We start from the raw sequence: 25,710 nt of genomic DNA on the forward strand, positions 1-25,710 counted from the left end.
TAGAGTGTCTATAACAATTTATTAGAACTCTTCTATATAGGAAGTGTGTCTGTTCTTTTCATTCATTTATTTACTCAGTCATTTATTTATATCAGTATAATTTGTGAATATTTACATTATACTTTGAGTTGTAATCCAGTACTACATTATTATTATTAGTTTTGATAAAATTATTTGATCTTTGGCCATTGGGAACTCCTTCAGATGGTTTATATGTCTCTTTTGACACCCTATCATTGTGGGATTTTTTTTAGAACACTTTCTTAATTTTTGGCAGTATTAGATATTCTAGGTTCATCTTGTATGTTTCCTGCCCCAGTCCTAGACTCAGCCATTTCAACAAGGAGCCCTGGGTCTCTTTATTGGGGAATATAATTAAAAACTAAGATCCAGGCAGTAGGTGTGCTTGTTTCTACTGGGCATTCTTGCTTCTAGGTCTTGTCAGCTGTCAAAGCAAGGAAATATATGTGTGTACACAAACTTGTATAAATAAATACATGTGTCTATACATATTTCTATATGTAAACATCTGTATCTATAGTAAGCTAAATATGAGTTCTTACTGATGCATCCAACTCTAATCCATTACCTCATGGGTCATTCTAGTTTCCTTCCATTTTTTCTACTCCACTTCTACTCCAGCAGTGACAAACCAGGCTTCCATAATTCTCCCTCAATTTGTTAAATTTTTCAGTTCCAGTACACGTGCATAGAAGTATCAGAATTGTTAATTCATAATCACGTGGGATACAACTTTATTACCTAATGTATAACGCTATGTGCACAGTTCCTTTTGCCTTTAGTTTTATGTACACATTTCCAAAGTAACTAAGGTCAACAACTTTTCCCCCCACCCCCTTGGGTGAGATTGTTTCATATGTTTGTAATACAGTTAGACTGTTTTATTACATTCTGCATTCCATCCTGGGATTCCTCCTGACCTCCTAAATGATTTTAAAAAATTCATATTAAAGGAGAGATCACGCATATTTAGGGTGGTATGGCTGTAGGCATAAATTTGCATTACATTAAAATTCACCCCTTGTGCTTCAAAGTTCAATAGGTTTTTAAAAATGTGCAATGTCATGTAGCCACAATTCTGGATCCTACAGAATAGTTTCACATCCCTAAAAAAAATCCCCTAGGCCTGATTAATTTTTATTTGGAAAAGAAATACAGAAACCAAACTAGCAAACACCTGATAATATGTTAGTAAGATTTTGGAAATGTTAACATTTTGTCATACTTGTTTCATATTTTTTAAAATAAAAATTTAAAAATTATTAAATTAAGGCCTTTTGTACTTCTTAATTCCATTTCTCTTCCTCCCTACCCAGCAGTTACTGGTACAATTTTAGTAGTTTTTCCAGTCCATGAGTTTGTACTTTACTAGATGTATTCGTGAGCCTAACCCATAAATAATACATTTTTTGTGTTTTCAAATGTCATAGTTTTATATGACTCTTTCTAAAACTTGCTTATTTTCTTCTCAATACCATGCTTCTAAGAGCCATCTCTAGATCATAATTTTTGTGTTTTAGTGTGTTTTATAGTGTTTTATGAGTATACCACATTTTATTTATGTTACTCTATTAATGGACATTTAGATTGGGTTTAATTTTTTATTTCATATGCTCTGTGAATATCCCATACTCATCTCCCCATGCATGTGTGAAAGAATTTGCCTAGACTATATAGCTGGAAGTTAAATTCCAGGAAGATGTGGCACGTACACTTTCTACTCTACTAGATGTGGCCAATTGGCCTCCAGTGTGTTCTACAAATTTCCCCAAGTCCTTAGCATCAGTTGGTAATGCAGACTTTTACATTTTTGCTAACCTGATGGCTGTAAAAAAATTATTTCCCATATTTTCAGAAGCTGTGGAACCAAAAATTCTCAGCAACTAAAAATAATTTTGACTGGAGATTGAATTTTTACTCTCAGGGCCATTTCTTACCATTTCTAATAACCTTTTATGTTATTTTCAAAGATGTGTGCTTATCCAGAATTCACGAAGTTGTTTTGGAATGCAGCTGCACCTAAATTCTCTGTTCCAGAATCTGTCATGAAGGAAACTCTATATCCAAAATATGAGGTAACATTCTGAATGGGTTTTCTTTATTATTGTTGTTATTATTTAATAATTAAATTGTATAATTGGCTATGACATTAAATTTTACTGGACATTTATGTAAATTACCAGACAGTTATTGCCATAATTAGGATTAATTGGATGTCACTACAGAAGTTATTTATATATGTAAATAATAATTATATGTATGTATACAAATATATACCTACATATAAATTTATAATTTTATATGTTCATATATATATATATATATATGTATATATACTTTTTTTGAGATGGAGTTTTGTTCTTGTTGCCCAGGCTGGAGGGCAATGGTGCGATCTTGGCTCACCACAACCTCCGCCCCCCAGGTTCAAGCAATTCTCCTGCCTCAGCTTCCTGAGTAGCTAGGATTACAGGCATGTGCCACCACACCTGGCTAATTTTGTATTTTTAGTGGAGGCGGGGTTTCTCCATGTTGGTGAGGCTGGTCTCGAACTCCTGACCTCAGGTGATCCACCCAGCTTGGTCTTCCAAAGTGCTGGGATTACAGGGATGAGCTACCACGCCCGGCCATAATTTTATATATTATGTATGTGTATTTAAAAATGTTATACTTATCCATGTGACTTTAGCTAGTTAAGAAGAATATTCTGTTTTCTTTTTGAAAGAATGTTTTATTTGATTGAGAGTTCAAGATATAAAGCTACTTGAGTTGTTTAGAGATCTTCATGGTATTTTCATTTGTTTTTAAAATCACATTTTAAATTAACTTAATGTTAAAAACATTTAATAATACCCAAATGTGGTAATCTTTTTCCTTCCCTTAAAGAAGAATGATTACTCTCATTTTATGTTATACTGATCATTCTAAAAATTAGAAAAATGAGGAGAAATAAAACAAAATAACCTATTATTCTTCTCCCACAGAGAGTTGCTGCCCACTTTTTGGTTCATTTTCTTTGGTTTGTAAAAATTCTTCTCCTTCTTCCTCCTCCTCTTTTCTGCTTTTTCCTTTTTTTTTCTTTTACAATATTTCAGTGATGAGCATCATTGTACATAAATTTTTAGTGGCATTCAGGATTATTTTATTTGCACAGCGTTGTAGGCAGCTTACGAAAACACATATATCAGAAAAGGATAAAACAAAAAAGTTAAAGAAATTGTGGGGAAAACATAACGTGAGTAATAGCATAATAAAGCCAGAGGTAAGATTAGTATGAAGAAATTCAGTTCATGTATGCTGTTGCTTGAAATGGGGTCATCAATTTATCTCCTAGCTTTCCTGCAACCAAGGCATGGATGGAGTCTTGTTCATATTTAACCTGTTGATACTACATGTTTAGAATGTTAATATTGAAATATCCTCGCATTTCTTGGATTACTTGTTCATAGTGTATTATTGTTAAATATTATGTTGAATTCTGTTAGGCCATATTTTATTTTTAATTTTAAATATATACTCATGGGTGAAATATCTGTGTAGTGTATTTTTTTTTCCTCTGTCGGACTTTGCTATCAGAGCTATTCTTGCTTTATAAGGTTAACTGGATAGCATTTCATCATTTTTAATATTCTGAAATTGATATGGCTTAGGAATAATCTTGAAAAGTTGGAAGAACTCACTGTTTGGACTCATCTGAGCCATTTGGTAAGGTAATTGTTTGATAATTAAAAATTTTTCTTTTCTAATTCTTAGCTTATTCATATTTACTATTTTTCTTGTCAATTGGCAACATATTCCTACAGTAAGCTATGTATTTAGTTGAGATTTATAAGTTATGTACATAGAGTTGCATATATTTTGTCAGTTTTAATATTCATTTCTAATATTGCATCATTTTCTTTTTCCTTTCTGATGGTGTTTCTGATATTTTTTTCTTAGAATAGAATTTTTAGAAAGTAGTTTTTTTCTTTTTTCATTTGTTTTTAAATTAAATGCTTTCCCTATATTTGTCAGACTACTATACTCATACCAATATAACACCATCCCTTTTATTTTTTTAGAAAGATATATAATACATAGTTCCCTGGCTATTAGATATCATGGCCAGTCAACCAGAAAAACACATGAGTTTAACCCACCATCTTTGACCAAAAACCTTTTGTATTAATTATTAATTCAATGTTGTTACTTCTCCCTTTTAACATATTTTTGATTATTGGCTTTCTGCTCTCCATAGAATGTTGACATTCTATGTTGGTATTTTTCTAATTTTTTTTTTTTTTTTTTTTGAGACAGAGTCTTACTCTATCACCAGGCTGGAGTGCAGTGGTGCGATCTTGGCTCACTGCAACCTCTGCCTCTCAGGTTCAAGCAATTCCCCTGCCTCAGCCTCCCAAGTAGCTGGGACTACAGGCACGCACCACCATGCCTGGCTAATTTTTTGTATTTTTAGTAGAGATGGGGTTTCACCGTTTTAGCTAGGATGGTCTCGATCTCCTGACCTTGTGATCCGCCCACCTTGGCCTCCCAAAGTTCTGGGATTACAGGCGTGAGCCACCACGCCCAGACTCTAATTTCTTTTGCTGAAAACTTAATTAATTTCTTAATGTTTCTTCTTTTTTAAAAATAATATAAGTAATTTATGAGTTTTCTTCTGTGTACTTGACCTTATTTCAAACCTTTCCATTTGCAGTGTCTTTATTTATTTTCAAAGTAATTTCTATTGCAATTTTCCTTTTCTTTTTGATACACCACAGTGTTTAAACATTTTTTAAAAACTTGTTGGAATTATTTTGTTTAAATTTTATTCTTAATCTTTATTAGTGTAAGAAAATATATTCTTCAAAATACCAGTTTCTTGGAATTTATGGATATTTGCTTTGGGTTGTGCTAGATATCCCAATATCTCTCAGTTAATTCAGTGGTATTATTTGTTATCACTTTGATATTGTGGCCAGACTAAGCAGATCACACCTTAGGAATCAGACAGTCTTGAATCTGAATTCCACTTACTTCCTGGGTAACCTCGTACTATTATTTTAACCTCATGAAGTCTCATTTTTTTTTGTTTGCAAAGTGGGTCTTTTGAGGATTTAATGAGAGACTATATGGTGCATTGCTCAATAAGTAGTAGGTGCTCAAATAATAATAGACTTAACTATTATACTGTAATATTGTTACATTTTATGTGGCATATTTATTTCATTTGATCTCATAAAGACTTTAATTAAATACGGATTTTCACTGAAGTTATGCTTTGTCAGTTTTTCCATGTGTTAGCTGGGCATGGTGGCTCACACCTGTAATCCCAGCACTTTGGGAGGCTGAGATGGGTGGATCACTTGACGCCAGGAGTTGGAGACCAACCTGGCCAACATGATGAAACCCTATCACTACCAAAAATACAAAAAAAAAAAAAATTTCCACATGTTACTAACAGTTTTACTTTCTGCGATTAAAAGATGTTTTGTCTTTATTATGAATTTTGTCTCTTATTGATTTGAAATGATCCAGTTTGGCCTATTCAGTGCTTGAATTCTACTCTAGTATATCTAGCCCTGTGTTCTTTTGTCTGTGTTCAGAAATATTTTTAGGTTAATACTTTTTATTGTTTTTATTTTGTTTTGTTTTAGAGGTGCCATATAAGTAACATATGGTGTTTTGGTCCTACTGTTATTATTTTATTTTGTGGTTTCTGTTTATTTAAAATTTCTGTTCTCTTTTGTTAACTCCCTACTGTCTGTGCTGTTTTCAGAGTGGCAAGGGCTATTACAATTACTTCAGAAATCACACTAGCGGTATGTGAATGCTTACTTGTAGTAAAAATTCAAACAATAAAGATGAATATGACATAAAGAGCATTCCCCCTCCTTAATGCTGTCCTTCTCCAGTTCTCTTCTCCCTGAAGTTGGCCATTGTTAAATGCATTTTGTGTATCCATTCAGACATTTTCATTGTCATTTATGTCATGCAGGTGTGTGCAAATTAATACTTTTACATATGTGGAGTTGTAATTTATATTATTCTACATCTTGGTTTTTTTCACTTAAAATACTTGAATATATATCTTTGCACACGTATGTGTATTTTTCTGTTTGGAATTCCTAGTCAAAGTGTATGTATATTTCAAATCTTAGAAGATTATCACATATATTTACATTTTTTAATAATGCAGTCTAACCTTTTCATTTACTTAAGAAAATACTTACATATTGTTTTTGAAAAATATGTCATGAGCTAGAAAGAGAAAGTTAATGATATAAAGTGTATTAAAAGATTGCCTTCATGCAAAAGATTGGTGAATATTAATTTGCATAAGTCAATGTGGCATCTGTGAAAATATGATGCTCACATCTGCTTCAAGAAAATCTGCTGAGGGGGCGTACTTGACTGGTGGCCTCCAGCTGCTGTCCTGCAGACCTAACATGGCATTTGCTCCAAGGCCGTGCTTCCTTGGGGCTGCTCCCAGCCAGGGACTGAGCACAAGGTGGTTGCTAGAGCAGATGCATTCCTGCTTGATTGTGATTGCTTTTATGGGCAATTTTGGCTCAGGGACTTTTCATCTGCCTGGTTGAATCTTTCTTAGAACTGCTCCATGGTCTGAGGCTCTTTCTACCTAATCCTTCCTCTCTCATCCCCTTTCAGAGATGTCAAATCTGCATAATGTTCTGAAGGTTCCCCCTGCCTACTCCTGCACCTTCTCATTTTATCCTATACTGTTGGTGTCTACTTCTACTTGAGCTGACACAGTAGGGAGTCTGTAATATGAGTGCAATGTTTTTTAAACTATATATTTGTTTACAAAGTATGGGCATATATTTTTCTATCTATGGTTATAGGAAAGTGTCAATGTAGGGAGTTGAGGGTAGGCAAAATTGTTTTAAAAGAAGTGAAATTGTAGCAGGAATAGGAAGAATTAGTGAGAACTGGTGACCATGGAGTAACCCATTAGAAAAGTAGTCCGAAAGAAAATCAGTACTGGTGATTGTCCACTCCCAATGACCAGGAGAAAAAGGATCCAACAGCACTTTCTGGCACAAAAAGATAGCTCAAGCTCACCTGACATTTTCATTTTACCAGAACTGGCATTGACTCTTCAAAGACTCCTGGTTGTGATGAATGGGAAATGATATTTAGATGCACAGATCTATGTGCTCTTATTTTTAAAAAGCAAATTTAACTTATTTTTTGTTTGATGCTGTCTTTTTTATTTTCACCTGTTATTCCTTTTCTTAAACTTATATTTTTAAGTTTTCCTTTTTAAAAAATAAAATTCAGTAGTCTGGATATAATATATTCATGATTTTACATTTTCATGGTTATTTAAAAATATCTGGCATGTATTTAAGCACATCAAGAGTCAATCAAAATTTATATCCTCTCCATGAAGGATTGACTTTAAAATGTTTCCCTTTACTCTCATCTGCCATCTGCCACATTGGAGACCATTAAATATTTTTGTTCCTGATAATTTCAATGTTCACTCTGTGCATCAATAATTACATAGATTTAACTATGTTTTTCTGACTTTCTTTCCACAATTTCTTCTGTCTTACATCATTTCCTTTCTAATCATTTTTGTTTTCCTTATTATATTTTTGACTAATTCTTTCTGGAAAGGTTTGTGTGGTAAATTTTGGAGTACTTGTATTTGTGGATGTATATTTATTTTCCTCTGCCTCTTGCATTCCAATTTGATGTGGCATAAAATTCTATTTTTCTAATTACTTGCCAGGCAGCATCCAGTCATGTTGATAGTAAGTATTCGGACACTGTAGTTCTCATTCATCCCACTTGGAACTTCTTTGTCTTGTTTAAAATGAAGACTTAAGTCTTTTTACATGTCATTTTTCCATTCATTCATCAGATAAATACATGCCAGTCACCTCTATGTGTGAGCCACTCTTCTAGAGGCTGGAGCTGCAGCAATGAAAATTCAAGGTCATTAATTTCATGGAACTTACATTTTAGTATGAGGTACAGATACAATAAACATGTACAGTGGATTCTTGTCATTTGTGGTAGTTACGTTCCATAAAGTCACCTCAAGCACTGAATTAGTTGATATTGAACTGTTGCTCTTAGGGGAAGTAGAAGGTGAGGGTCCTGTGAGGCTCTGGTTTTCATCAGCTGATCAATACATAACCTTGCTTTATGGGGTTTTCTATTTAAAGACACCTTACTTAATATATATTGTTGATTAATTACTACTGAAGTCATAGCTGACAGCGCTATAACTCATGCCCGAAAGAAGCTATGTAACACATTTGTGTTCTCTGTAATGCACATTGCAGCCTTCTTGCACGTAGGTACACTAGCCAACACTTCAGCACTATACTGGGGACCATTTTAAAGAGCAAAATCACAAACCAAAAGCACAAAAATGTGAAAAACACGACACTAAATAGGCCTTGAAAAGGAAACTTCTTTACAATACGACAGCTGAAACAAGAAGGCAGAATGACATTTTGCTCAACCTCAGCTGGGTGTTTAAATCTGCCACTGTGGTGTAGATTTGTCTATATTTTCCTGTAATATTGTCAATTTTTACTTTATATATTTTGGGGCCACGTTATTAGATGCATACAAATGAAGGATTGTTAAACATTGTTTATGAGTCAAAACTTTCAGTAATGAACTGAGCTACTTTATTTTAGTAAACACTTTTACCATAGAGTCTATCTTTATTATTAATGCATTGATAACAATTTTCCTTCATTAAATATTTGTTCCCTTACACATAACCTTTCTGTATTCTTATATTTTAGATGTGTCTTTTATAAACAACATGTGATTAGATGAAAACAAATACATTTGGATTTTTTTTAATTGGACCTATTTAAAATTTACATCTATTTTTTATTGTTATTTTTATTTTCTTACCCATTGTATGCTTAATTTTTTGCCAATTATTTGGGTGTATTGTGTTTTATCATTTCTGTTGTAAAAGTTATATATAATTGATCCTTGAACAATGTGAGGGTTGGGGGTGCCAATCCCTGCACAGTTGAAAATTCATGTGTAGCTTTCAACTTTCCAAAAACTTAACTACAAATAGCTTATTGTTGACTGGAAGCATTACTGATAAACAGTCAATTAACACATATTTTATATGTTATATGTATTATGTATTGCATTCTTTTTTTTTTTTCTTTTTTTGAGACGGAGTCTCGCTCTGTCACCCAGGCTGGAGTGCAGTGGCGCGATCTAGGCTCACTGCAAGTTCTGCCTCCTGGGTTCACGCCGTTCTCCTGCCTCAGCCTCCCGAGTAGCTGGGACTACAGGCGCCTGCCACCACGCCTGGCTAATTTTTCGTATTTTTTAGTACAGATGGGGTTTCACCGTGTTAGCCAGGATGGTGTCGATCTTCTCACCTCGTGATCTGCCCGCCTTGGCCTCCCAAAGTGCTGGGATTACAGGCATGAGCCACCGCGCCCGGCCTTGTGTACTGTATTCTTACAATGAAGTAAGCTAGAAAAAAGAAAATGGTATTAAGAAGATTATAAGGAAGAGAAAATATACTTACTATTAACTAAGTGGAAGTAGACGATCATAAAGATCTTCACTTTGTTGTCTTTTTTTTTTTTTTGAGACGGAGTCTTGCTCTGTCGCCCAGACTAGAGTGTAGTGGCGCGATCTCGGCTCACTGCAAGCTCCGCCTCCTGGGTTCACGCCATTCTCTGCCTCAGTCTCCCGTGTAACTGGGACTACAGGCACCCGCCACCACGCCCAGCTAATTTTTTTGTATTTTTAGTAGAGACGGGGTTTCACCATGGCTTCAATCTCCTGACCTCGTGATCCGCCCGCCTCGGCCTCCCAAAGTGCTGGGCTTACAAGCGTGAGCCACCGGGCCTGGCCTGTTGTCTTTACACTGGTTAGGCTGAGGCAGAGGAAGAAGAGGGGTTGGTTTTGCTGTTACAGGGGTGGCAGAGGTGGAAGAAAATCTGTAAATAAGTAGATTTTCTGAACCCATGAAGTTCAAACCCATGTTATTCAAGGATCAACGGTATGTTTTACTAATTCCTGTGGCAGTTTCCCTAGAATATGCATCTTTAACTTACCGATATCTAATATACATTAATACCTTTATTTATACTTCTCCAGGAAAATACAGTGACTTCAGAATCCTTTGATTCCATTTACCCCTTCTTGACTTATGCTTTTACTTTGATAGATCCTTAGCTCTTAAAGTCCATACTAAACTTTCATTTTATGTAATATACCTTAAATTTTACCCATATATTTATCTCTTTTTTTTTTGCTTTCCTTTTTTTTCCTCGCATCTCAGACACTTATATCTGGAATCATTTTACCCTCTGCCTAAATTGTATCCTATAGAATTTCTTTTAAGAGGAGGGGTAGAAGGTCTGCAGTTGGTGAAAACCCTGGTTTTTCTTAGTTTCAAAGTGTCTTCATATTATTTCATTCTTGAGGAATATTTTATCTGAGTATAATATATTGGCAGATGTTTTAACACAATAATGATGTTCCATTATTTTCTGGCATTCATTATTGCTGTTGAGAAGTAAGTCTTAAATGTAAAGACTTTGAAGCTAATACATCTTCTGCTTCTCCTAAACCTGGCTGGTTTTAAGTTTTTCATTTGCATTTCCTATAGTTTCACTATGATGTGTCTAGGTGTGTATTTCTTTTTATTTATCACATATTGAAATCCTTTGAGTTTGTAGTTGACATCTTCCATTAGCTATGGAAAATTTTTAGTAATCTCTATCTATTCTCTATTTCATTTTCTGGGACTTTAATCACATGTATTAGTTACCTTTTTTTCTCTTGTGCTTGGTATTGGATTCTGGACAATTTCTTCTAACCTATATTATAGGTGAGGTCCACGAATTCTCTCTTTAGTTGTGTATAATGTACTGTCAAACTTGTTTTTTATATGGTTCTTCTTAGTATTTCTATTTTTCCCTAAATCTGTTAAGTTATGGTGTTTTGTTTCTTTGTATACCTGTCTGTCTTTAAATGTTTGCTTATCATTGTATTTAAAACATGATTTTAAGGAAACATTTGAGACTTAGAATGGCATTATGGCCTTTTCTTCCTCCAAAGGACATTTTTGTTAGGAACTGGGGTCTTTACTTTACAGCTTTAATCTAGAGTTGAGGCTTGAGTTTCTGTGACTACTCTCGGGATAGAGCCCAGACTAAAAGTCTGCATGAAAGTTGATTCCTTCCACCCACTTTTAATCTGAGGGTGTACCCCTGTGGTATTCCAGTTTATATATAATTGGGATGTATTATCAGGCTCCACATCTCAGGTAGATTCTGGGCTTTGATTTTTGTCACCCTTGCCCCAAGAAATTGCCAAATCTGCAACTCAGAGTTGTAGTTGTTTTGGCAGACATTCTGAGAACAAAACATCTTTGAGTAATAGGCTTACGTTTTCTGGTACCTTGTCTTTTCTCAGATTTTGGCTCATCTTTTCATCTTGTTAGCTCTCTGATGTTTTGACCATTGTTTTTCAAATTATATGTAGCTCTCAGTTGTCCTCAGCAAAGTTCCTAATGTTACATAATTAGAAGCAGAAGTCATTATTGGCTTTGAAGGAAACTGTTTCCATTTCTGTTTGCATCCCAGCTTTTATTGCATGCATACCAATTTCAACAATATCTTTGGGATAGAGTAGGAGGATTTTTTTTTCCATTGGATATCATATAAGTAACACCGCAAGTGCCCTCTCAAGACACCTTAGTTTGGGCATTATTTTGACAGTTTCCAAGGCTCCAGCGTATATGTTCTTTTTTTAAAATAAGCAACCATTGATTGTTAATAAGTTCTGCAGTTTTGATATCTATGAAGCACGGTACTAAGATTTTTGTCCTTATTGTTGTTAAAAGCATTCTTTTAAACATATAATATCTGCTATTCCATCATATTTCAATATCTTGTGTAAGCATATGACAAAATGGTTTGAAAATCCCTGGTATACCATGTAGTTTGTTTTTAAAGAATAATGATGAAAATGACCAAGTATCTTTCTATTATGTCCAGTAATTATCTCACCATACATTGTGCTATCACTACTTTCTGAAAATATAACTTGAGAGGATTTTTAGCAAAAACTCAATGCTTGGTGATTCCTAAGTTACCCATAGCCTTCTCCATCGTCAGTAATAATTACATAATATTTTTAAAATCTGACTTTTTATTCAATAAATATTTTTAAAATTTGTAATGTTAGTGTTCGAGACCTAACAATTTAAAAAAGCAAAGTAGTAGTATGATTTAATTAATCATTAATCTACCCAGGTGTCAAATTTAGGTCTTCTAGGTTTCTGCATATCCAAACCACTGATTACAAGATAGAGAAGTAGCACATTTAATAATAACCTTAATCATTGTGGCAGTTTACTCTTACAACAATAAATATATCTACATACTTAACCGATAGAATTCAAAGTATAAAGCACTTAAGGCAAATTTCATTCCAGTTTACATTTAGAATGATTGCTTGTATTTAAAAATGAGTATTCATGTGTTGACAGAAAACTAGATAATATGTCTTGTTCATAATCCTGATATTAATATGCTACATAAATTCAATGTTAACCTGTGAGGTCATAGGATCATTGATCACTCCTAAGATTAAGGATGCCAGAAATAATGTGGAAGTAACCATTTGCTAAATGCCAACACTGAAGCCAAATTGCAGGTTTTGGCCAGATACTAAGGCTGTAGCTGGACTTTGATGCATCTCTGGTAAGTGTTTTCTAGAATTATACTACTTTCATATGTTTTCTCTTTGGTTCTTTTGTTAATAATGTTGTACTATAAAGTAACAGTCATCATAGGCTTTTAAAAAGTATTCCAAAACATAATTTAAAATTGTTATCTTTTTATCACAGAGTGTTCAAGCAAGCAGACTTTTAACTGATAAATTTTCATGTAAAAGCAGTGTCATTACTTTACATCAGCATAGCAGAACAAATTTTTGGGTATGTACAATTTTTGTTCTTAATTAGGATTGTTTATTTGCTTACAGTCCAGATATTAATTATGGTAATTCCAGAAATTATTTCTTGGGGCCAGGCATGGTGGCTCATGCCTGTAATTCCGGCATTTTGGGAGTCTGAGGTGGGCAGATCACTTGAGGCCAGGAGTTTGAGACCAGCCTGGCCAATATGGTGAAACCCCATCTCTAGTAAAAAAACAAAAAAATTAGCTGGATGTGGTGGCATGTGCCTGTATCTCATCTACTTAGGGGGCTGAGGTGGGAGGATGGCTTGAACCCAGGAGATCGAGGGCAACAGGGGGAGACTGTCTCAAAAAAAAAATTTTTTTTTTCCTTGGTACTTCCTCATTTTGGAAAATGGGTCAGACCATTCAGTGCTATCCTTGCTGAAGATACATTTCTACTTTCTCAAATATGCTGTTTTTATGACTGTTAGAAGATGTTATTCACTAATCAACAGCAGGATATTTGTTGTGAGTTTTTCTAACATTTCTAGTTTTTTCACTCATTCCTGTGTAGGTCTTCAACATCAAAGGAACATGTTTATGAGTCTTTGACTAAATGGAGAAACTGTTTGTGGCCATGAAGCAGAGTAAGACTAATTGCTTTAAACGGTGATCAGATGCGTAGTCATGACTTTTAGTATAACTAACTACAGTGTATCCAATGACCTGAACTTTATGGGGTACAATTAGGACATGGTTTTATTTTTCTCTCACTGGTGCCTAATATAGTCTTTTCTTTTTGAGACAAAATCTCACTCCATCTACCAGGCTGGAGTACAGTGGTAAAATCATGGCTTACTGCAGCGTGGACCTCCCGGGCTCAAGTGATTCTCCCACCTCAGCCTCTTGAGTATCTGGGACTACAAGTGCGCACTACTATACACAGCTAGTTTTTTTAAATTTTTTTTTTAGAAATGGGGTCTCACTGTGTTGCCCAGACTGGTCTCAAAACTCCTAGGCTTAAGTGATCCTCCTGCCTCAGCCTCCCAAACTGTTGGGATTGCAGGTGTAAGCCACTGGATCTGGCCTAGATGTTTCTTTATTGCTGCTTGCATCATTATTATGCTTAAGGACATGGAACGTAACATTTTCTTTGTAGTTTGCACTCTAGTTTAGTAGAGCTTTCCAACTCTTAATATAATAACACCAGTCTGGGTGTTATTATAGTAAGTGGTAATACTTGTGTGGTTTCCTGAACTAAAAGGTTGAGATTGCTCATGATTAGAGGTGACTGTCCAGGGGCTCCCATTAATGCAGCCACAGGGTTAAGGGGATTCATGGCTCAGCATATCTGTCATACATTCACACACACCAGTGCCACCTACACCAGCTGGGTAGCTTTGCACTATACTACCTTGTACATAGCAGGTACTTGGTGTTTGTTATATGAAGTTGAATTTTAAAAAAACAAGGTAGTTTTTATTATTATACACTTTTCTACATTAATTCATAGATTTTAAGTTCTCTTCCTCTAAAGTCAGTGACTTCAAACTCAGTATCTGTATTTTAATTAGTATTTCTGAATTTCATTAATTTACCTAAACAGTTATTAGCCAAGTGTTATATATTTTAGCTTATCAAATAGTATCCGTGGCTAATGTATATTTTTTATTTGATTATTTCACAGTGTTTCTTACCAAGAAAATCTGCATCATTTGAAAGTATCCAAAAACGGTTTAGTGCACAACCTACACAACTAAGGGTATTATAATTTTACAGTTTTTACTCTCTAGAAGAAACATTTGTATTCCTAGGAATAATAATCACCTTATGTTTTTTTTAAAAAGCATATACTTCTGTATTATATTCTCTAGTCTAATTACATATTGAGTTTTATATAGTTTCTTGAGATGGGGGATTACAGTAAGTTGCGGATGGTCAATATCTCTATTGTACTTTAGTACATATCTTAAAGTACATAACTGGCTTGTATGAAATTATTATGTTTGAAATTTGGGCCAAAATTCACTATAAAGAACTACATCTCTATAACAAATTATTTATTAGCAAATGAAATGCATTTAACTTATTGACGATGGCTCAATAGGCAGGAAATACTATATCAAATGATTTAAAGTAATTTATCTTGTGTAAGTAATGAGTATTAGAGTTTCAAGTATTAATGCATAATTATTAAAATTATATAATTATTAATGTTATATTAAATAATAGTGTTATTAAAAATTAAGCTGATTCTCTAATGATTAGATAAAATAAATACTGTAATAGGTTGGGATTCTGTTACTTCCTATTATAAATATTGAATTGAAAGTTATTATGGAGAATATTTGAATGGTATTGTGTAGAAATTCAGTGTTGTTAAAGCGCTTTTGAAAGAAAACCCAAATTGATTTTTACGGAATAAGGCATTTTAACAGCTTTTGCCCATTCTACCAGTTTTTTTGCATTAAATATAAAAGTACAGCATGTAATTTATTTGGATATGTAGAGAGCATTCTATTTCAATTAAAATATAGAAAATCATAATACATATCTAATTTATAGTGCTGTTTACATATACCTAATCAAATGTCATATGACCAACCAAATTATTGTACTTTGCTTGAACTAACCCACTATTAACTTTATCAGCTGACATTTGAATAATTTTAAGAATACTGATTTTTAAACTTTTAAATTAAGTGACCAAACCACATTAATAGTAATTGTAAAAGAATTAATTAATTTTGAATGCATAGCAACTGAATTGATTTTACGCTTTTTCTGCCTCTTTGCTTACTAAGCGAGTAAAATCTTCTGTAGACTTGAGGAAGGAGGAGATCATAGCTCCTTTGGAAATCAAGAATGATATGCAAAGCAGTATAAAAGAGGTTATGTTTCAGAAAGCAAAGGAATTGAAACGTCAGCTCCAGCTCAGTAAGCTAAATAAAACTGAGGAGCCCAAGTATGTGAAAGAAAATATAGATGATATCTTTGATAACATGTGCGAAAAACACAGTTTGAGAAATCTCTCTTTGACTCTCATTGAAGCGTCTAAAAAAGCTGGCATTAGTTACATTGTTTATCCCAAGAAAAAGAAGATGAAATGGAAGAAAAGATTGAAACAACAAAAACTTATATTCGTGTATGAAGAATTATCCAAGCCTCCAAAATCTCTTGAAAGGTCTTGTTTAAGTGATTTTTTTTTATAGTTTAAGAAATATATTGTGGTTTTGACCTTAATTTTATAATCTCACCCCATGAAGTTATTATTTTATTCTGCACTGAAAATGTGAACCTTTCACTCTTTGAAAGACAAACCTCTGGCTGGGCGCCGTGGCTGACGCCTGTAATCCCAACACTTTGGGAGCTGGAGGCGGGCGGATCATCTGAAGTCAGAAGTTTAAGACCAGCCTGGCCAACATGGTGAAACCCCTCTCTACTAGAAACACAAAAATTAGCTGGGCGTGGTGGTGTGTGCCTGTAGTCCCAGCTACTCAGGAGGCTGAGAAGAGGTTGAACCCGGGAGGTGGAGGTTGCAGTGAGCCGAGATCAGGCCACTGCACTCCAGCATGGATGACAGAGTGAAACTCCGTCTAAAAAAAAAAAAAAAAAAAGAAAGACAAACCCTCATTTAAAAATATGTGGATATTTCATAGTCATAGTCGAATTATGTGAATGATTCAAATGATAATTTAAATAGGGGACTGATTTAAGGACATGAGGTAAGACTAAATCAATTTGATGGCTAACTGAAATCTTCCAGAAAGTAAAAAACCCAAACAAGTTATTTGAAGTGATTTAGTAACAAAAAACAACTCCTGCTCCATACAAATTCTACCCACTCTAATTAGATATTTAAGTATTTTTAAATTTTAAATTATTGAATTGAGTTATAAATCTAGATAATTTTGGGCCCGGTGCAGTGACTCACCCTTGCAATCCCAGCACTTTGGGAGGCTGAGGCGGACAGATCACAAGGTCAGGAGATCGAGACCATCCTGGCTAACACGGTGAAACCCTGTCTCTACTAAAAATACAAAAAATTAGCTGGGCATGGTGGCGTGCGCCTATAGTCTCAGCTACTTGGGAGGCTCAGGCAGGAGAATTGCTTGAATCTGGGAGGCAGAGGTTGCAGTGAGCTGAGATCGTACCACTGCACTCCAGCCTGGGTGACAGAGTGAGACTCCATCTCTTAAAAAAAAAAAAAAAATGGCCAGACGCAGTGGCTCACACCTGCAATCCCAGCACTTTGGGAGGCTGAGGCAGGCAGATCATGAGGTCAGGAGATCGAGACCATCGTGGCTAGTGCAGTGAAACCCCGTCTCTACTAAAAATACAAAAAAAATAGCCAGGTGTGGTGGCGGGCATTTGTAGTCCCAGCTATTCATTCGGGAGGCTGAGGTAGGAGAATGGCATGAACCCGGGAGGTGGAGCTTTCGGTGACCTGAGATTGAGCCACTGCACTCCAGCCTGGGCGACAGAACGAGACTCTGTCTCAAAAAAAAAATGTAAATAATTTTTTTAATATTGTAAGCTCTTATTTAGGAATCAACACAGAAATTTTTTTTCCTTACTTGGAAGTAATAATAGCCAGTATATTTAAAATTATGTAGGGACCTGAAATAATAACCACTGAAATTCCAAATGTGTTCATTATTAAGTATTCAGGACATAACTTTCTTATAACAAAAGTATTGTGCAAAATAGTTTCCAAAAAGCTCTGAGGTTTCTGTTTAGATATCCCCAGACATCACAGAATTTATTAAACTTGTGTCCTTTTGAAAAGTGAAGACTTTCCTGATGATAAGAGAATTAAAAAAAATTGTTCACTTTATAGTTATAAAGACTTGCTGTCTGCAAAAGAGTTAATTATTTCTTGAAATGGTGACTTATTGTCCTTGAGAAGACTGGGGCATAGTACTTCATAAGTGTGAGTGACAGAGTGGAACAGAGGCCAACCATAGTGGAGAATGCCATTCAAGTCTCTTGTTCTCTGTATACTACGTATGCTTAAGTTTCACTTGCAACAAATATAATATCTGGAAATTTTTTTGTTAGTTCATCTGTAGGAGACTTCAAGTAGGTTTTCTAAGTTGATAAATGTTTTAGATCAGAACCAGAAGTTTGCTTATATATTTTCAATACATTTACTGATTTTAAAGTATTATGAATCTTCACCATCCTGGAAAGGGTAATACACACCACACCATTTTGGCCACAACCTAAATGACTTGTATCTAAAAAAAGTATATAAACTGATCAAATGCTGCTTCTGTGGGATGTGGTCTTCTTACTGACCTTTTATCATTCTGAATATTATAAAGTTTTACCATTTAAAAAGATTTCTTTGCCTTCTAATAACTGACTTTGAAATTTGTATGTGCTGCCAATGGGTGTAACAGGAACCATAGGATGAACCTTTTGGTGGAGGCAGTAAAACAAACTGTGGGAGTATTGTTAGTACAGCTTTCCTACCTTTTTAAAAAAATCTTAATTCAAACTAATTTACCACATATAAATGTAGATACGAATTGTTAGTTCAAAACTAACAACTATGGAGCAACTTGAAAAATAATTTTGTTCCTATAGTTTGAGACTTTTTTCCCACTATTTTTTTTTTTTTTTGAGACAGAGTCTCGCTCTGTTGCCCAGGCTGGAGTGCAGTAGCACCTTGGCTCACTGCAACCTCTGCCTCCCAGGTTCAAGTGATTCCCATGTCTTAGCCACCCAAGTAGCTGGGAGTACAGGCGTGCAGCACCACACCTGGCTAATTTTTCATATTTTTAGTAGAGACAGGGTTTTGCCATGTTGGCCAGGCTGGTCTTGAACTCCTGACCTCAGGTGATCCACCTGCCTCAGCCTCCCAAAGTGCTGGGATTACAGGCATGAGGCACCGCCCCTGGCCTTTTGTCACTAATCTTAATTTGATAATTCACAGATTTACTTCTTAGCATTTTGTGTCCAACCATAAAGATTATTTAATCACACCCATTCTTGGCTGGCCTCCCTTAATGGTGGGAAGCAGACTGCATATGTTCTCATACATCAAGTCGAATTATGGCTGTGGAAAGTCACCCCTGCAGAAAGCCACTGGAGCCACCTCACCCAGATTCATGCATTTCTTTTTATCCCCTTAGCCCTGTTGCTTCCCTCCTCAGCTAGGTCATGGCAGGTTGCCAAAGTTTGCAATAACTTTGCAGCTTCATTGTTTCTCTAGAAGTTTCCCTCTGCTTTGGTCTCTGATCTCAGTGTTGACAGAGCAGCCTGAGGGAGTAGAGGAGACCTTCCTCAGTAGCTGGCTGACCCACAGTGAGCTCTTCCTATCGATGAATAGTGGCTGCCTTGACTCCCTTGTACCCACTGCCTTACCTCCTATGTGGGCTTTTGTGAATTGCTAGCCTCTTGATCTCTGCCAATGTTCTGTCTTCCGGGACTGAGTAACATTCTTCATCTGAGATCCAGGCTACCAGCCTGTTTGCCAATGGCGTTCCTATCCCTCTGAATGCATCTTCTTGTGCCCCTTTCTAGAATAATTGTCCTTAGTCTTAACTCACTTGACCTGCTCCTGCAAATGACCCTGTGGTCTCAGACCTGGTTTTCTTGGCCCATCTTGTGCTGCTGCATTCCTCAGAGAAGCAGAATTTATTTTCCCCCAAGCAGGAGTTGTTATATTTTCCTTAGTTGTTTTGCCCTTCCACTTTTTGTTTTTTGTTTTTTTTTTTTTGAGACATGGTTTCATTTCCATTGCCCAGACTGGAGTGCAATGGTGTGATCTTGGCTCACTGCAACCTCTGCCTCCAGGGCTCAAGGGATTCTCCCACTTCATCGTCTCAAGTAGCTGGGCCTACAGGTGGGTGCCACCACATGTGGCTAATTTTTGTATTTTTTTTTTGGTAGAGGCAGGGTTTCGCCATGTTGCCCAGGCTGGTCTTGAATTTCCGGTCTCAAGCAATCCACCCGCCTTGTGCTCGCAAAGTGCTGAGATTACAGGCATGAACCACTGCGCCTGGCCATCAGGCCTATTTTGACTTTCATTTATCACTCTGCTTCTCTAAGAGCTGGCAGCAGTGATGTTCTAGGAGCAAGAACTCTGGATCAGGAATTTGTATACATCCATATCCCAACCTTCATTCACTAGATCCTCAGTGATTAGGCTGAGCTACTTGATTTCCTTGAATATTTGTTTCCCCATCTAGAAGATGAATAGCCTATCCACATGATTTCTGAAGTAACGTCCAGCTCAAATATCCCTTGATTTGGGTAGTAAAATCGTCCTTATTTTTATACCAACGATATTTTGAGCAAAATGTTTAAACTGTTCAAAATTTCTGTTTCCTTAAATTGTCTTACATCTCATCTCAGATTAACTGTATGTGTACATATTCCAACCCAAAGGCTTGACTTTCTCAGGCTGGAGTGATAGCTAGCAGGTTAATTTACTCTGGTTCCTCCAAATGAAAAACCATGAACCATATTCATGGCTATGAAAACATGATTTAAACTTGCAGTACAGGAAGAAATATTTACCTTTTGGGGTATATGTAAACAGCCAGTCCCCTCTTTTATCATGTTCCTTTTATTTGTATTATTTAATTTCAGTGATCTAGGACTATAATTCTTCCTCATAAAAGTTCATCCACTGTCTGCATTTCCTTTCCTTTTTACATCCTTCTAGAAAGTTATATAGCAAGATCTTGTTTCCTTAAAAATATTTTACTTATTTTATTAATATTTGATAGTAAAAATACTACATGCTCATTGTAAAAACTTAGAAAATACAGCAATGCTACCATTGAGAAATAAGTCACAATTAACATATTTTTGGATGTTTATGTGGGAATATATTTTAACAAAGCTGTATGTATATGCGTGTATGTGTGTATAATAGTGCTTGTATATCTATAAAGAAACCTTGAAATTATATACATCAAACTATGGCAGTGATTATTTTTGGAATAATGAGAAGGGATTGATGGGTGGTTCAGGAGTTAGCCTGGGATATGTATAGGTTCAAACTTATGTTTAGAGGATCCCCTCATTCAACTCTCTTTTATCTGGAATTTCCTCCTCATTCTTGCCTCTTTAGTATCCTTTCTGCAGTTTCTCTGCCTAGTAAAATTTCAGAGTACTGATCACAATTTTAGATGATACAGAAAAGTCAGGATATTGAAAGAGTGAAGGCTCTGAGTAGGCAAATGTGGATGGGACATAGACCACAAGTGATACAACTGAACTCCCAGGGAAGAAGTATTGTGCATCATATGAAGAAAGCATCTTCCTTCCCTGGGAATGTATATTTTGTTTAAGAAAATAAGGTAAGTATTCAAGTCAGATAGCTCCTATATTTTCAATGAAGGCAAAGTTTATCAGCTTGAAGTCAGGAGTTGGAGGGACTATAGTTAAATGCGATTTCTCTTATTAAATCATGGCACATAGTAGAAATTCAGCAACAATTTGTTGAATGAATGAGTTCAGCCATTCATTTCTGCAACATGCATTTATTGAGCACTACTCAGCAGTACTACATTAGACAAGGAGCACAGGGCAAGGAACAAGACTGGCAAACTCCGTGTCCTCATAGAGCTTATATTGTAGTGGGAGAGAGTGGAGAGGTAAACAAATAACATTAGGAAGTGACAAATGTAATGAAGAAAATAAAGCAGTGTAACAAAGGTTACTATTTTAGACAGAGTGGTCAGAAGCCTCTATAAGGTAGTGATATTTGAGCGTAGAACTGAATGGAATGAGGGAGTGAAGTGTTTCAATATCTGAAGTGGTCATAACAAGTGCAAAGGCCTTGAGTTGGAGACATGCTTGTTGCTTTTGAGGGACAGCATAGAAGTCAGTGTGGCTGGAACAGAGTGAGTGCAGGATGGAAAGAAGCGAGGTTGAGGAAGTGGTCAGAGATAATACCACGGGGTGCCTTGTAGGCCAGAGTAAATTTGGAATTATTCTTAAGAGTGCCAAGAAATCACTGTGGACTTGAGAATGGGGTAGTGATGTTTATAGGTTATGGCAAAGACTTTGGATTTTTAATAGAAAAGGAAACACTGGGATTTGGGAGCAGTGAGTTGATATGATCTAGTTTATGTTCCAGAAGGTTCACTCTGGTTACTTGTGAAAAATAGATTGTAGTGGAGCAGGGAGACCAGTTAGAAAGCTATTGAAATAATCCAGGTGAGAAATAGTTTCTTGGTTTAGGGTGACAGCAACCAAAGTAGTGGAAAGTGGTTAGATTCTAGATAGATTTTAGAAATAGGGACAACAGGATTTGCTTATGGGTTGGATATGGGATACACACACACACACACACATACACATATATATACACATACACATATATATGTACGTACATATATGTGTGTGTGTGTGTGTGTGTATATATATATATGGAGAGAGTTGTCCCTGCCATGTAAATGTAAACTTCATCAGATTCTCCTAAACTAGGGGAATGGCAAAGAAAACATGTCAGGTCAACAGCTGCAAACCAGGTGCCAGGAGGTGTGTTCATTGCTTCAGTAAATATACCACATCTGGAACTAAAGCTGTAATTGTTATCACCACCTGATTAAATTTGTGATAACTTATAGTCACTTTCTGCACGCTATCTTGGTTTTGCACTGGTGAAACAGGAAAGTAAAATGGAGATATGGTAGGAATTGCCACCTATATCCTTCAAGTCTCTGATGGTTCCACTAATATGTAATTTCCCTGGAATCTGGTATTGCTTTTTGTTTGCTATCTTGGTGGATAGTGGTGTGAGATGGGATGAGGGCAGTTTCCGAGATTTTCACTTGGCCATTACTATCATTATCTTCCTCAGTCTACAGTTTATTCAGTTATTACATGTATTTACTCCCACTATACATTCTGGGACTAGGGAAATTATCAACAAATGGGTCCATGTCTAACTAGATCCACTGTTAAATGGTCTCAGACCAAGATTCTATCACTTGACTTTCGTAATTCTTTAATTTGATTGATAAACGTCAGTGGGATTTGTAGTGGGTATCTGTGGATTAGCATAAGGTCAGAGCCAGTATCTAATTACCCCTGGAAGGTTTGAGTATTCTCCTTTCTCATCCCTTTAGAAGATTTCAGGGAAAATTCACTGTGTATACCTGAGCCACATTGCAGGATTTTTCCTCAGTGGGACTTTGCCCGACCTTCCTGTTAAGAGAGGTTTTGGACTATGAACTGGCTGGGGTCTGAGAGCTGGGTAAAAGATTGTAAACCCCCACTATAGCTGGTTAGGTTTGTACCAGAAGACCTATAAGTTTTCCCCTATGTAAGCCAAAGAACACCCAAGCAAGCTGCCCATTTATTTCATCTCTAAGCACCTTTAGTCATTTAGCTATTGCCAAGGATCCTTGAGAGTTAAAATCCTGTTACTACTATTCTGTCTCTATTGCTTATTGTGGTCATTGTATCTACCATATCTGTAGTGGTAAACGGGATTTTACCACTCCAGGGTTCTATTATTCCCTTTGGAATCAGTGAAATAAATTTCTTTGCTCCCGTTCCCCCCCGTCATTCTTTTCCAGCTCTGAGGTCAGCACCCACAAGGCTTTTCAAGGGTATTGTGCCCCCTCACTTATGCATTCTCTGGTCTTTCCAAGGGTTAGGACTTGACTAAGCACATTCCATATTGCAGACAAATTCCTATTTCTTGAACCTTAGAACTCATTCCTCTATAGCAATGGCTCTTATAGTGTAATCCATGCATGAGTGTTACCTGGGAACTTGTTAGAGGTGCAAGTTCTAGAACTCCACGCTAGGTCTACCGAATAAGAGACCCTGAGGGTGGAGCCTCAAAATCTGTATTTTTAACAAGTCTTTGGGTAATTCTGATGCATGCTGAAGTTTGAGAACCCTTCACTTAGAGTATTTCTGTGTGTTCTAGCTAAGGCTGTGTGTAGTGAGGCCAGCAGCCACCAACCCAAGGTCACCTCCATGGAAGAGGTGTGTGGGAGGCTGAGGGACTGTAATGGCTGTGGCTCCATGAGAGGGTTTGGGAGTCACAGCTGAGTGATTTCAGGGCATGCTTGAGGTAGGTGCATTACAGCGTATGAGGCAACATCACAGTATAGTCATTGAAAGAAACTTATGCAGGAGAGGACTGAGAGTCTCAGATGGGGGATCTGACAATTCCTCAGCCAGTCTCCTCAGTAAAGGGAAGATAAGTGGAATTTGGAGATTTAAAATTCTCACTCTCGTTCATACCTCCTTGCCTGTTAACATCCCATATTTCAGTTTTCTGCTTCTTGCCTACTAGCTTTATTACCTTGGTGCACAAAGTTTAGAGGGTACTTAATAGGTACTGCAACTACTCTTTGGTCTGAAAGAAGTAGTCAACTGAACATACAATTTTTATAATAATTATTGTTGTCCTAATGACTTAAAGCTCCTTGATCTCCCAATGCCTTGTCTTCCACCTGAACATCATTCCCTGCTAACACTGGTGATATTTGACAAATTTTTATACCACCACATGTCATGGATTACCCATGTCCTATTTCAACCTGGCAAGTAAGTTATCCTAGAATCCTTTATATCTGTGTGTGCTTCCTGAGTCCATCTCTGGTACTAATTACTTTGTAAGTGAACATCCCAATCACAAACACCACTCAGCTTAGGATAATATTTGGAGGTTATGATAAAGGAGAAATTTACAAAAATGTCAAAGTACAAGGAAACCAGAAATGATAATGCAGTATCCTGGGGTTAAAAATGTAAAGCCATTTTCTACTCCTAAGTTTGAGAGGACAAAAAGAGGGAGTGATGACTAGAAGCTGAAAGAAAAGAGTTGTATGGAAATGGTTTTCTTGAAAGCAGTAGTGATCTTTGTTCAAGGATCCTAGGTAGTTTGAGGAGACCCTTCATGAGGAAGCCAGAGTAATAAACACTGACTTCACTCTCCTCCTTCCCTCTGTTGGGGTTCCTAATCGGATAAACTTTATGAGAAGACAGAGACCAAGGGATCTTAAGGCTATAGTCTGTGCAGATCAGTTTCCTGGGACAGGGAGCAAGATGGAGAAGGGTAGAGATGAATATGGAGGTGCAAACAAAACATATCTGGCACAGAAGACCTTTCTAAAGTGACATTTGATCAGAAATATGAATTGAGAAGGAGCCAGCCAATCAGAAGGGCTGAAAAGGGCAATGGCCTTGAGGCTTGCTCAAGGATGATATGGCTGGAAAATAGGGAATGAGGGAGAGAGTAGTGGTGTCAAATATTTATGCGGCACTTGATCATGTGGGGTCTTATGGACCATGGTGAAGAGCTCGATTTGCATACTAGGGGAAGCTCTTGGAGGAGTGATGTGATCTTATTTACATTTGTAAAACAAGAAATGAAAACTATGCCTGGCTGCCATGCAGAGAATGAATTAGACAAAGAGCAAAAGTAGAAGCAGGGAATTAAGAAATTATTCTGCTCTAAGAAGAACAGATGATGGTGGCTTGCACTAGAATGTGGAAAGGAATAGATAACTTATGAAAGTAAGGAAAGGGAAGGAAACTAACTTTTCTTACTTTTGTGCTCCTAGTGTTCAGCACTAGGTATTTCTCATAGTACATACTCAGTAAATATGAAGTGATAGGGTAATTTTTTTTTATTCCAATAGACTGAGTTTATTCTTATTTCCTGCGGCTAGTACAGTACCAGCCCTACGGCACATGTTACTCAATGAAGACTATATTGCAAAGGAAGAATTTGCGAAGGCTAATCCTAGACTTGTAGCATTTGAAAGCATATTGGGTATTATTTAAT

General features: G+C 36.2%; 1 protein-coding gene across 1 annotated transcript in view; it reads left to right on the forward strand.

Moving 5' to 3' along the window:
* TTC6 (tetratricopeptide repeat domain 6) overlaps positions 1-25,710 on the forward strand; it is a 227,296-nt gene that overhangs the window by 114,437 nt on the left and 87,149 nt on the right. Inside the window, exons 8-11 of the mRNA XM_054530057.2 lie at positions 1,992-2,096; positions 12,884-12,973; positions 14,623-14,697; positions 15,740-16,119. Coding sequence (XP_054386032.2) covers positions 1,992-2,096; positions 12,884-12,973; positions 14,623-14,697; positions 15,740-16,119 — 650 coding nt within the window. The remainder of the gene's footprint in view (positions 1-1,991; positions 2,097-12,883; positions 12,974-14,622; positions 14,698-15,739; positions 16,120-25,710) is intronic.

This window comes from Pongo abelii, chromosome 15, assembly GCF_028885655.2.
Source record: "Pongo abelii isolate AG06213 chromosome 15, NHGRI_mPonAbe1-v2.0_pri, whole genome shotgun sequence".
Taxonomy (NCBI): Eukaryota; Metazoa; Chordata; class Mammalia; order Primates; family Hominidae; genus Pongo; species Pongo abelii.